We start from the raw sequence: 13676 nt of genomic DNA, 5'->3' as shown, positions 1-13676 counted from the left end.
TTTCTGATTGGCTGATGGAATCAGCCAATCAGAATCAAGTTCAATCCGATTGGCTGATCCAATCAGCCAATCAGATTGAGCTCGCATTCTATTGGCTGTTCCGATCAGCCAATAGAATGCGAGCTCAATCTGATTGGCTGATTGGATCAGCCAATCGGATTGAACTTGATTCTGATTGGCTGATTCCATCAGCCAATCAGAAAATTCCTACCTTAATTCCGATTGGCTGATAGAATCCTATCAGCCAATCGGAATTCGAGGGACGCCATCTTGGATGACGTCCCTTAAAGGAACCGTCATTCGTCGGGAGACAACGGAAGAAGAGGATGGATCCGCGTCGCCTGCTTCAAGATGGACCCGCTCCGCACCGGATGGAAGAAGATTGAAGATGCCGCTTGGAGAAGATGTTTGCCGGTCCGGATGTCCTCTTCTTGCCGGATAGGAGGAAGACTTTGGAGCCTCTTCTGGACCTCTTCAGCACCGGATGATGGATCGCCAACCCCCGCTTGGGTTGGATGAAGATGTTGGAGCCAGGACGGATCGGTGAACCTGGTATGGTGAAGACAAGGTAGGAAGATCTTCAGGGGCTTAGTGTTAGGTTTATTTAAGGGGGGTTTGGGTTAGATTAGGGGTATGTGGGTGGTGGGTTGTAATGTTGGGGGGGGGTATGGTATGTTTTTTTTTACAGGCAAAAGAGCTGAAATCCTTGGGGCATGCCCCGCAAAGGGCCCTGTTCAGGGCTGGTAAGGTAAAAGAGCTTGTAACTTTTTTAATTTAGAATAGGGTAGGGAATTTTTTATTTTGGGGGGCTTTGTTATTTTATTAGGGGGCTTAGAGTAGGTGTAATTAGTTTAAAATTGTTGTAATATTTTTCTTATGTTTGTAAATATTTTATTATTTTTTGTAACTTAGTTCTTTTTTATTTTTTGTACTTTAGCTAGTTTATTTCATTGTATTTATTTGTAGCAATTGTGTTTAATTAATTTATTGATAGTGTAGTGTTAGGTTAATTGTAGGTAATTGTAGGTAGTTTATTTAATTCATTTATTGATAGGGTAGTGTTAGGTTTAATTATATCTTAGGTTAGGATTTATTTTACAGGTAAATTTGTTATTATTTTAACTATTTTAGCTATTAAATAGTTCTTAACTATTTAATAGCTATTGTACCTGGTTAAAATAATTACAAAGTTGCCTGTAAAATAAATATTAATCCTAAAATAGCTATAATATAATTATAATTTATATTGTAGCTATATTAGGATTTATTTTACAGGTAAGTATTTAGCTTTAAATAGGAATAAGTTATTTAATAAGAGTTAATTTATTTCGTTAGATTTAAATTATATTTAACTTAGGGGGGTGTTAGTGTTAGGGTTAGACTTAGCTTTAGGGGTTAATCAATTTATTAGAATAGCGATGAGCTCCGGTCGTCAGATTAGGGGTTAATAATTGAAGTTAGGTGTTGGCGATGTTAGGGAGGGCAGATTAGGGGTTAATACTATTTATGATAGGGTTAGTGAGGCGGGTTAGGGGTTAATAACTTTATTATAGTAGCGCTCAGGTCCGCTCGGCAGATTAGGGGTTAATAAGTGTAGGCAGGTGTCGGCGACGTTGAGGGGGGCAGATTAGGGGTTAATAAATATAATATAGGGGTCGGCGGTGTTAGGGGTAGCAGATTAGGGGTACATAGGGATAACGTAGGTGGCGGCGCTTTGCGGTCGGAAGATTAGGGGTTAATTATTTTAAGTAGCTGGCGGCGACGTTGTGGGGGGCAGGTTAGGGGTTAATAAATGTAATACAGGGGTCGGCGGGGTTAGGGGCAGCAGATTAGGGGTACATAAGTATAACGTAGGTGGCGGTCGGCAGATTAGGGGTTAAAAATTTTAATCGAGTGGCGGCGGTGTGGGGGGACCTCGGTTTAGGGGTACATAGGTAGTTTATGGGTGTTAGTGTACTTTAGGGTACAGTAGTTAAGAGCTTTATGAACCGGCGTTAGCCAGAAAGCTCTTAACTCCTGCTATTTTCAGGCGGCTGGAATCTTGTCGTTAGAGCTCTAACGCTCACTTCAGAAACGACTCTAAATACCAGCGTTAGAAAGATCCCATTGAAAAGATAGGCTACGCAAATGGCGTAGGGGGATCTGCGGTATGGAAAAGTCGCGGCTGAAAAGTGAGCGTTAGACCCTTTAATCACTGACTCCAAATACCAGCGGGCGGCCAAAACCAGCGTTAGGAGCCTCTAACGCTGGTTTTGACGGCTACCGCCGAACTCCAAATCTAGGCCTAGGTATCCCTTCAACAAAGAATAACATAGAACAATGCAAATTTGATCATATAAATAATTTGGAATCATTTTTTAAATTCTATTCTCTATCTGAATCAGGAAAGAAAATGTTTGGGTTTCATTTCCATTTAACAATATAAATTGTAATATAGAACACATTTGTTACTGGGCGGCATAACACGTTCAGAACAGTAAGAACTTATATCGGTAATAAATAAAGCTAGAAAGTCACGGCTACTGACTTCTATGAAACACAAAATGTTCTTCCTAAAAAAAAAAAATTCAGGATCTTTATAAATTACAACAGAACTTAAAATACATATTATAGCATTATACAATAAAATACATATAAATAAAATATTGTGTATACGTGTATAATATGCCCACATCCCCATACCTCCTATAGGTTTAATGTTAAGGTGTTTTTTTTAGTAACAATGGAGATTGCAGACATAACAAATAGATAGGCATTTTGTTGGAATTTCATGGGCGCTCCATGGGAGAAACCATAAGTTTCTAATTTATAAAATAGTGTCCTCTAGGTTAGATGCACCTTTTCAGCCATATCAGGCTCGCCAACTTTTCAGTGGTGAGAATTGCTGTTGTGAGAAATCTACTGAATGTACAGTGACATTTAATTTACATGTGTATTATCTTAAGTGTTACCACACAGAAGTTTTAGCGAATGCACAGTCTATGTTGTGTAAACATAATTTAAATACAGCCCCCCCTCGGAGATGAATGACAATGTTGGCCAACTTTTGCAGAAAACTAAAGTCCCTATTATTTCCTATGGAAGGCACATCGCCACTTGTCGGAACAAAGACAATCAGCCCCGCTTTCTTTTAAAATATCACCAGACCCACGGATTGCGAGACTGGTGAGGCCAAAAAGGCAATTTCTCATAGATCTGATGATCCTTTTTATCATCAGGGCCTTGGAATCAAATAATTAATTAAAAATATTACACCGATTGTAAATGTTAGTGTCCGGATGTAACTTTTCCTGCTGATCCCCTTAGCTGTACAGAATATCACATACTCAACACACAAACATGTGTATGAATGTGAATTTGTGGCCTGTCCGCACCACTGCTAACCTATCTAAATGCATCATAAAGGGTGTCAAAATGGGCAGATTGTGCACTCTTTTTTTATTGCTATATGGTCACTTTTTTTTTAATCAAAAATGTATTTCTATTGCTTGTTAAACAACTATTTCCATTCAATATGAACTGAAAACAAAATGGTGACTCTGATGATATTTTTTTTTCAGTTTTTTTAACATTCTTTAAACATAAATTGTGACCCTGTTGCTTTGCTACTTTGTATCTTCCTAAGTGACCCTTAAACGAGATTGTGCCTTTGTAAATGTGTTTTTAAAATGGACGCACCATCCAATCCAATAAAGGGAACCAGAGTACCTTTCAAAGGACTTGCACCTATATAGCTGAACTTACTGTCATGAACCTTGTTGCAGATCACTATAATGTAATCGCATGCACTTTAAAATGCACTCTAGTAAACGAGTTTGGACTTAGATATGAACGTTGCGACTAACCAATCTAATTGAAAAACTTGATTTTAATAATTCTAGTACTGTTAGTGACAATCACAACAGTACGAGTGGGAATATTAAAAATAAAAACAGGTCATTTGTAGTTGCTGTTGTCCTGAAGTGACTATATACAGTAGGTATGTCCATCATGCCAGGATACGCATGGAATTCATATGGTTAATGAGAGTTGCAGATGTATTCTGATGTGAATAGGTTAATGTCACACATACAAATGAGCATTTTGCTTGCAGAGTGAACAAAGGGGTTCCATTAATAGAGCATTCCTGTAACCTTAAAGGGACAGTAAGCTTAAAATTAAACTTTCATGATTCAAATAGAGCAAGTAATTTCTTACTTCTTACTTCTATTTGCTTTTTTTAAATTTAAATCTTTTTTTAAAGCGTAAATCTATGTAGGCCCATATGTGCTCAGGAGCGTGCACAGGTCTTTTGCAACATTGTATGTAACAGTGTTATAATCACTGCTTCTATAGAGTACTAAAGACATATTCACACTCTTTAGCCCATATGATCCATCATAGATGTATTCTTTAAAAACGGACACCAAGAGTATAAAGCAAATTTCATAATGGAAGTAAATTGGAAAGTTGTTTAAAATCACATATTCTGTCTAAATGATAAAATGTTAACTTTGTCTTTACTACCCCATTTAAAGAGGTTTGCATGGGTTATTGTATGTGACAGTTCAGTAAACCTCCAGGTTTCTATTTCAAAAACAGGTACTTTACACACGAAAAGTCCCTCTCGGGAGCTTTCTGGTTAAAAAATATTTCGCTATATTAGCATTGTAATCACTCAAGAAACTCGACTCCCAGTTCGGTCGGAAAGCATAAATCATTTTTAGAAGCAAATAGCTGGTAGATTGTGATAAACCCTTTAATCACTTATTTTTTTTGTAGGGAAAAAAAGTTTGTTATCATTTTTAGAAGATTCCTCTTTTAAATATATGGTATACATTTACATGTGTATCTTTATGATTATTTATTTAATCTAATGTGTTCTGTTTTCCAGAGGTACTGAAGATACAATGTACAACGGAAAGACTGAACTATCCTATGGGAAAACCAAGGCCTGTGCTGAAAATATAATTCGTCAGGCTAAAGGCACACAGGTAATGATAAAACACATTTGGCGACACATTTTCAGCATACTTATTGGGTTTATTACGTTTGCTTTTTTTTTAATACTGAACATTCAGACCAACATGATAAATATATTTAATTTTGCTAGCCTTAGCTTTAACACAGTAATATCCCTGTATTTGTGCACACACCACAAATGCAAAACACATATGTAAAAAAAAGGAATTTCATAAAGGAAGCTCTAGTGTTGCCAGGTGACCAGTAATCAACAGAACAGTCCAGTATTTTTGCATACTGTCCAGTAAAATCTTCACAAAAATACTGGGCACTTAAATGTCTAATTTATTTAAAGTCCCCTGATTCTCAGTTAAATTTAAAAGCCCCCCCTATAAATCTATGCAATACAAATATAGTCCTAAAAGAAGACACACAGTGCATGCACTTCTATATATATTGCTGGCAGCTAACAATGGTAAATGCACCACTTTGTTTGTGTGTTACTGGTAGTCTTGTTAAATACCTGCTCTGTGTGTACTACTTGCAATCAAATCACTACCATGTAAGTTTGTTACTGTGCTTTGTCTCCTTGCACTCACATACATACACTACTCTACATCACAGGTATATCTCTAGCACCGTCACTGTGCACTTAAAGGGACAGTCTAGGCCAAAATAAACTTTCATGATTCAGATAGAGCATGTCATTTTAAACAATTTTCCAATTTACTTTTATCACCAATTTTGCTTTGTTCTCTTGGTATTCTTAGTTGAAAGCTTAAAGGGACATGAAACCCAATTTTTTTCTTTCGTGATTTAGAAAGAGCATGTCATTTTAAACAACTTTCTAATTTACTTCTATTATCTAATTTGCTTCATTCTCTTGATATCACTTGCTGAAAAGCATATCTAGATATGCTCAGTAGCTGCTGATTGGTTGCTGCACATAAAGGCCTTGTGTGATTGGCTCACACATGTGCATTGCTATTTCTTCAACAAAGGATATCTAAAGAATTGAGCAAATTAGATAATAGAAGTAAATTGGAAAGTTGTTTAAAATTGCATGCCCTATCTGAATCATGAAAGTTTAATTTTGACTAGACTGTCCCTTTAACCTAGGAGGTTCATATGCTAATTTCTTAGACCTTGAAGCCCACCTCTTTCAGATTGCATTTTAACAATTTTTCACCACTAGAGGGTGTTAGTTCATGTATTTCATATAGATAACACTGTGCTCGTGCACGAGAAGTTATCTGGGAGCAGGCACTGATTGGCTAGACTGCAAGGCTGTCAAAAGAACTGAAAAAAGGGGCAGTTTGCAGAGGCTTAGATACAAGATAATCACAGAGGTTAAAAGTATATTATTATAAATGTGTTAGTTATGCAAAACTGGGAAATGGGTAATAAAGGGATTATCTATCTTTTAAAACAATAAAAATTCTGGTGTAGACTGTCCCTTTAAAGTCACTTGGAATGAAAGCTCAGCAAGAGTTTGGTTGAAAGACTCTAACTATATTAACCCAAGACTTTGCAGCGTAGGGAAACTCAAAATGTTGCCACCGTGGACTCTGCAGAGGAATTAGCTGTTGGTTTATTCACAATAAGTACCATAACGCCAGAAACGGAACACAATAATGAAAATAGAGAAGAAGAGGTACGATCACTATTTGTCAGTGGCCTCTCAATAGACATCAAACCAAGAGAACGTTACTTGCTTTTCCTACCATTTAAGAGGTATAAAGGATCACTGATCAAGCTAACATCAAAACAGCCTGTTGGCTTTGTCAACTTTGACAATAGGGCTGGGGCTGAAGCTGCAAAGAATGCACTAAGTGGCATTAGTTTTGACCCAGAAAACCCAAAGACTTTACCGCTAGTGTTTGCAAAGACAATACAAAGATGGCAAAGAAGAAGCTAATGGCACTGGCTACACCCAACCCCACAAACCACCACCCTGCACTTGGAGCACACTTCATTGAACAAGATCCATAAGACGTGACTGGTGCTGCACTTATCCCAGCGTCACCAGAAGGCTGGGCTCCCTATCCACTATAAACCACAGGGCTGACATCAGCTATCACCCCCCCCCCCCGCCCCCCAAAAAAACAAAAGTGTTGCAGCCGGTCAAATAGGAAAATGCAATGATTTGTATGTTACTGGCAATCAAGGTGATACAATGGCTATTCAGTTGGGAATATATGCACGGTGGGGTCATGCATGCAGTTTAAAGAAGAACTTTGTAGGGGCTATCGTGGGCCCCAACTACAACCTGTGTCCAGTGACCCATAGGTTGTCTAGTATACATGTTGGAAGCAGCTCTCACTCAAATACTATATTGCATTGTTATATTATAATATTCAATTCTTTAGGGTGGGGTTTTCATGCTTTTTATTGTTTGATTGGGAAACTCTGTTATTAATGGAAATGTAATGTGTATTTCCTAGGTGTATATGGGTGTGCATGTAATATGTGTGTAGTTATGTGCAGTGTTTGTTGTATGCACTTTTTCAGTAGTAAACTACAAAAATACTCAATCAGTTTCTTAAAATGGTCACTGACAATAGACGCAAAGCTCCCAAGTTGCAAATATATTTATAGTGTGTGTGTGTAATATAATTTAACACATGTATATATATATATGTTCATTATACTGTTGTCACATATGCACTTTTTGCAGACAGTTATAGGCAATGCTACTTGAATATGAACAACGAGGGTTTGATGGCAAACTTCAAAATAAATGCAGCACTGACAAAATGGTCAGAATAATGTGCATTTTACATGTTGGAATGTATCAGTTTGACATTTCTAGCAGCTTAAGTAACGTAAGTTTATAAAAGAGTGGCAATCGAGGGTGGGGGGGGGGGGAGGCGGCCAAGATGGTCGCAACACATTGAGGTTCCTTTGGCAAGCTGACCTAAATGCACAAAACACCATCTTTATGAAGCTCCATATAAGATACAGAAGCACGGGCTAATATCTGAAGACAGCACCTTTCTGGAAGTGTGACTTTTATCGGCACCGCTATCCAGAGACAGGGAGAAGGGTCTAGGGCCTACACAATCTCTGGTGGTAAGCAGACATATCACACGGACACGCACTTCAGCATAAAGCAGTAGTAGCACTAAGCTACAACTGAAAGCAAATACCTTTTAATTCTACTATCCCACATATAGTGGATTGCCCCTAACTAAGGATCGCTACACATGCAGCATCGTCAGATTCAACCAAACCACGCGAGTAAGCCCACATAAAAAATAAGCTGCGCCATGCTAACCTTTCTATAGGGAACAGTTTATCACTCCAAGCAACATACATCGAGGTAATATACTCTTAACAATACAATATAAGAGTCATAGGACATTCTCCTATAAAGAACTGTATATTTGGATGAAGATCGCCATAAAACTGAATAAATGATGGCGCTTCATAAATAAAGTATAATAATAATAATAATAATAATAATAATAATAATAGTAAAGGACAGCTTACAAGAAGAGACTGGTAGCACGACTGATAACAGGGCTGGATTACACACTACTCTGTTTAAATAATACAGGCCATAAACAACTCCTAAGAGGTAACTCAGACTATTATATATAGTCAAAAAAAATTGAGATCCTACACAATGTCTCAGAGGAAACCCACTAAAGGAGGAAAATCCCAAAAGCAGACACAGAGTTGACAAAGACACAAAGCACAATAATTAAACAGTGCTAGCTGCCAGGGGTGATTCAAAATTGCTATGATATAACAAAATAAACACCAAAAGGATAAATAACAATAAGAATAAGAATAAAGATCAATACTTAATAAAAGCAATACATAAATATATAAAAAAAAATTAGTTTAACTTGTGTTGATTAGGAATCACTAATTATTATTAAACAAATTCCTAAAGATAAGACAAGGAGCAAAGAAACACACAAAAAAAGGTGCAAATAAGTACAATAATGTTCATTTGCAAAGATTTATGTTTTAATTGCCGTGGAGATCAGATGTTATTTTAACAAACCGCCTGAATAAATTACAATTTTGTAAGTACAATTCAGAGAGTGGGGTGTGTTTGTTGTAATCTACCTACACTTGAGTCTGTTTGCGCGTATCTGTTTCAGAGATTTGAGAGTTGACAAAGAGCAGTTAACAACTTTTTTAAACACTCTGACAAAGGCAAAAATAAAAAAGATCTAAATACTTCTTGCCAACCGACAGAATAATCTTTATATGATCAAAAAGATTCCTCTAGCAAATCATCAGCAGCCTCTCCAGACCACACAACAGATCCTCCTATTACATATAAGGCAATGGAAATGCTGATAGAACAGGTCAAGACATGTATAAAAGAGGAATGTGCAGAATTAAAAAAGACATCTCTGATCTGGGAAATAGAGTCAATTCCCTAGAGGAGCATGAAGTAGTTATGTCCCAAAATATTGCAGACCTCTCCATTAAAATGAAAATCCAGAACAAACATATCACTGATTTGGAGGACAAGATAGACAACCTTAAAAACATGTCTTGTCGTAGTAACTTGAGATTTAGAGGCATCCCGGAATCTATTCAACCTCCGGAACTGCAGAAATATCTACAGAACCTAATCAATGACTTCACTAAAGGCAATAGTACCACTATTCCAGAAATTTCTATGGACAGGGCGCACGGGGTACTTCACCCTAAGCCTTTAGATAACCAACCACCTAGAGATGTCATCATCCGATTTCAACAATTCCAATAAAAGGAACTAATATACAATCTTGCCAGACAAAAACATGTTCTTCTGTTTCGGGATGCCCAGATTCAGATCTTTCGGGACTTATCCATACGAACTCTCCAAAAGAGACGTGAATTTGCGGATCTGACCGGCCATTTAAAGAAACTGAAGGTACCATACAGATGGGGATTTCCAACTTCTATTATAGTAATGAAGAACATTAATCATGACACCCCAAACCATAAAGACGAGAATAGTCAGATACAAAAGGAAGCAATATTTTTCGACTGATCAGCCAAAAGATCCGGCATGAGGTTTGATTATAAAAATGTACTCACATTTCTTAATTGTTTTTATAGTTCTATACTGAACTAAACACAGCAGGAACCACCTTGAGTCAGTAGTTCCTTAATAGCCTCATACAGATTTGAACTCTGCTTGAAGTTGTTGATATTGATTTAAAGGTATTTAATCTTGCTTAGGTGTTAAACTGACTATATTCATAACTTGGTTAACGTATTAATTACTGTTTACGGTTACTTTTACATGTTTATATGTTAGCAGAGGCCTATTGTTGCAGAACTCAGACTACAAGTGAAACCTCGCCAGATTAATGTGTAACAAAATTTGTAGGCATATGTCTATACTTCTATTTTATTTTATTAGGCACTGTTGTTTAATCAAATTACAATGTTTAGCTTAAATATGTTTTACTGTATTAGAAATATCTTAATGTTTGTGCTGTTGATTGTATTCATACATATGGTATAGACGGTTATATTGTACTATTATAACATTTTCACCTAATTGTGCATTCGGAAACAGCTTATTAAATAGCTCCTCACAACACACTAACCGAAAAAGAGACAGCTGTAGTTGTTTTCTATATAGCGTCTCCATACATTATCTACCCTATTCCCCTATCCTTATATACCTCTGAATTCACCCCTTTCCTACTTATCTTCCCTATACGTGAAAATACCCTGCACTCAAGGTACTTACATTAGACCCAACTTTGATACATAAATATTCACAATGACAGCAACCTCCTATCCTATAGTGGGACAGATAAATATAACCACCCAAAATGTCAAAGGGTTTCTATCAGCTGAAAAAAGATCTATAGCCTTTTTTATGATTTCTACAAAAGAGAAATTTACATTGTTATGCTACAAGAAACCAACTTTAAGAAAACTAAGGAACCTAGACTTCCTACAAAACACTACGATCTACACTATTTTAGCTCAGGCCCTTATAGGAAAAATGGTGTATCCGTATCTTTCAAGCGGAATACCCCCTTTGAATTACTTCATAAATACTGTGATAAAGAAGGGAGAATACTAATATTAGCGGGGCTCTACTATGGACGACCCATAACACTAGCTAATTTTTATGCCCCAAACAAACCTACCTTCTCATTTTTCCAACTAGTTACAAATGCAATTTTAGATATATCCAAAGGCCCAATTGTTATGGAGGACGATTTTAATTTCCCAATGGATCCGGCACTAGACACTTCCACCGGAAAATCATACATATGGAACAATCAAATAAACAACAATAAACTATTTTTACAATCCCTAACTCTGACTGACACTTGGAGAATGGTCCATACCTTACAAAGAGACTATACCTTCTTCTCCCACCCACAATGCACGTATACCAGACTAGATTATATATTTGTGACTAAGCGACACTAACAAACCTTATATACTCTAAAATTTCCCATACATCATGGTCCGACCATAGTTTGGTCATAACTTCTTTTCAATGGTCATCCAAACCAAGAATTAAAATGAATTGGAGATTAAACGATTATATTCTCACGGACCAAGACACACTAGAAAAAATCACAAAGAGCACGGAAGAATATTTCCAAATGAACAATCCAATTGAACTATAACTAATAATTGGGAGGCATTCAAGTGCTATATAAGAGGTCTGTTGATACAACACATGGCCAAATTACGTAAACTCAGATCTTTCCAACTTTCTTTACTCACTAAAAATGTATCACTTTTAGACAACCTGCATAAAAAAGATCTAACCTCCTACAAAAAAATTAGATGATTGAATTCAAGCTAGGGATGACCTAAATAAATTTCTAACTCAAAATGCCCACATGTGAGCACTTACCACCAGAACCAAATACTATGTAGATAGCAATAAAGAGGGCCGACTCCTAGCGAGATCCCTTAAAAACAAAGATATTTCGCATACATTCAAAAAATCACCCATAAAACTGGCAATATTCTCACTAAATCAGAAGACATAGCAAATAACTTTGATTCCTTTTACTATTCACTATATAATTTATCACCTAATCATGATGATAATAAAGGTAAACTTATTGATGCCTATTTGGCATCATTGGATGTACCCACCCTCATGAAGAAGATATACGCATTCTTTACTCACCAATAACCCTACAAGAAATATTTTCAACTATTAAATCATTTCCAATAAGTAAATCCCCAGGTCCAGATGGACTTACAACTAAATTCTACCAAATACTTCAACCTCAACTAGGCCCACACTTACTTACCTTATTTCAATCAATTGACCAGGGAAATCAGTTCTCACAACCCCTGCTTGAATTCCTGATTAGTGTAATCCCAAAACCAGACAAAACTAAAGATCTAGTTGGAAATTATAGACCAATATCTCTCATTAATATAGATATTAAAATATGTGCCAAAATATTAGCTTTCTGCCTCAACATGGTTCTCCCAAAACTGATATACCAAGATCAAGTGGGATTTGTCAAGGGCCGAGAGGCTAAAGACAATACCATAAGAGTATTACACTCCCTCCATACAGCCACAAAACTAAACAGGCCATTGGTTCTTCTATCTACCGATGCTGAAAAGGCCTTCAACAGAGTCGACTGGCGATTTATGTGGTTGGTCTTGTCGAAATTCGGATTTTCCAATTCTTTCATAACTAGAACACAGGCCCTTTAAACAAACCCCAGCGCAAAAATCAAAATAAATGACACTATCTCCACATCTTTCCCAATATCAAACGGCACTTGCCAAGGATGTCCACTGTCCCCTTTACTCTTTGCTATTACTGTTGAAATTTTAGCTGTCCAGATAAGAAACAGTGTAGATGTTAAGGGTTTTGAATTTCATAACTTAACTCAAAAATGTCTGCTCTTTGCAGATTACATCATTTTAACTCTTCAATCCCCTACATCTTCCATACCCGCATTAATAAGAATTTTAGAAGAGTATAAACAGGTTTCCAACTTCTCAATAAACATGGGTACATCAGGGATAATACCTATCAATATAGAAACAAACGAGTTAGAATACATCACCCGGACCACGCCCTTTCCAATCGTCAAAATGACTAAATACTTAGGTGTAAATCAGGGCCGGCCCAACCATGGGACCAAGTGGGTCAAACGGACCCAGGCGGCACTTGGCAGGGGGCGGCATTTCAGTGCATGAGTTAGTTATTTTGGGAACTAGGCAGACCGCTCCTGTCCACTCCTGACTTCAACCATTATAAGAAGGAGCGGAGGCAGCAGCTCTGCAGAAAGCTTTATAAAGTTTTATTATAGCAGATACGGCACCACAATTGTTTAGCTCCACACTTAGCCCCTCCCCTCTCTGTGAAAGACTCAGACTTGTCCCTTGCAGCAGTAGCAAAAAGAAGGTAGGATGGCAGGCTCTCAAGCAAATATTTAGTGTGCAATATTCAATTTATGCCTAAATTCTGAAATTCGCAATCAGTGACACCTTTATATAAGATCATTTTTATCTGGCAAACAAATATAATTAAATATATAGACAGTGCAATTTTTTTTTTTTTATAAACATGGGATTAGTGGAAATTTCCACCATGACTATAACTTGAAAGTCCCTACTACACCCTATTCTTGTCAGCTGGATCAATTGAATGGCATAAAGTATGCAGTAGCCATGTCTTTTGATTAGGATTTCTGGTGTGGCAAGGTGCATGCAATGAGCATGTCTAGGGTGGCCATGGTTTTTGTTTGGAGTCTTTGGGCTAATAG

At 37.0% G+C, this 13676-nt stretch overlaps 1 protein-coding gene and 1 pseudogene across 1 annotated transcript in view; both read left to right on the top strand.

Annotated features, from left to right (window-relative positions):
* Positions 1-13676, top strand: part of LOC128652299 (3 beta-hydroxysteroid dehydrogenase type 7-like) — a 91902-nt gene that overhangs the window by 46086 nt on the left and 32140 nt on the right. The window contains exon 4 of the mRNA XM_053705237.1: positions 4874-4973. Coding sequence (XP_053561212.1) covers positions 4874-4973 — 100 coding nt within the window. The remainder of the gene's footprint in view (positions 1-4873; positions 4974-13676) is intronic.
* On the top strand, positions 5414-6996 carry LOC128651453 (RNA-binding protein with multiple splicing 2-like; annotated as a pseudogene).

Source organism: Bombina bombina, chromosome 3 (assembly GCF_027579735.1).
Source record: "Bombina bombina isolate aBomBom1 chromosome 3, aBomBom1.pri, whole genome shotgun sequence".
NCBI classification, from domain to species: Eukaryota; Metazoa; Chordata; class Amphibia; order Anura; family Bombinatoridae; genus Bombina; species Bombina bombina.
This window is presented reverse-complemented; position numbering and strand designations above follow the sequence as displayed.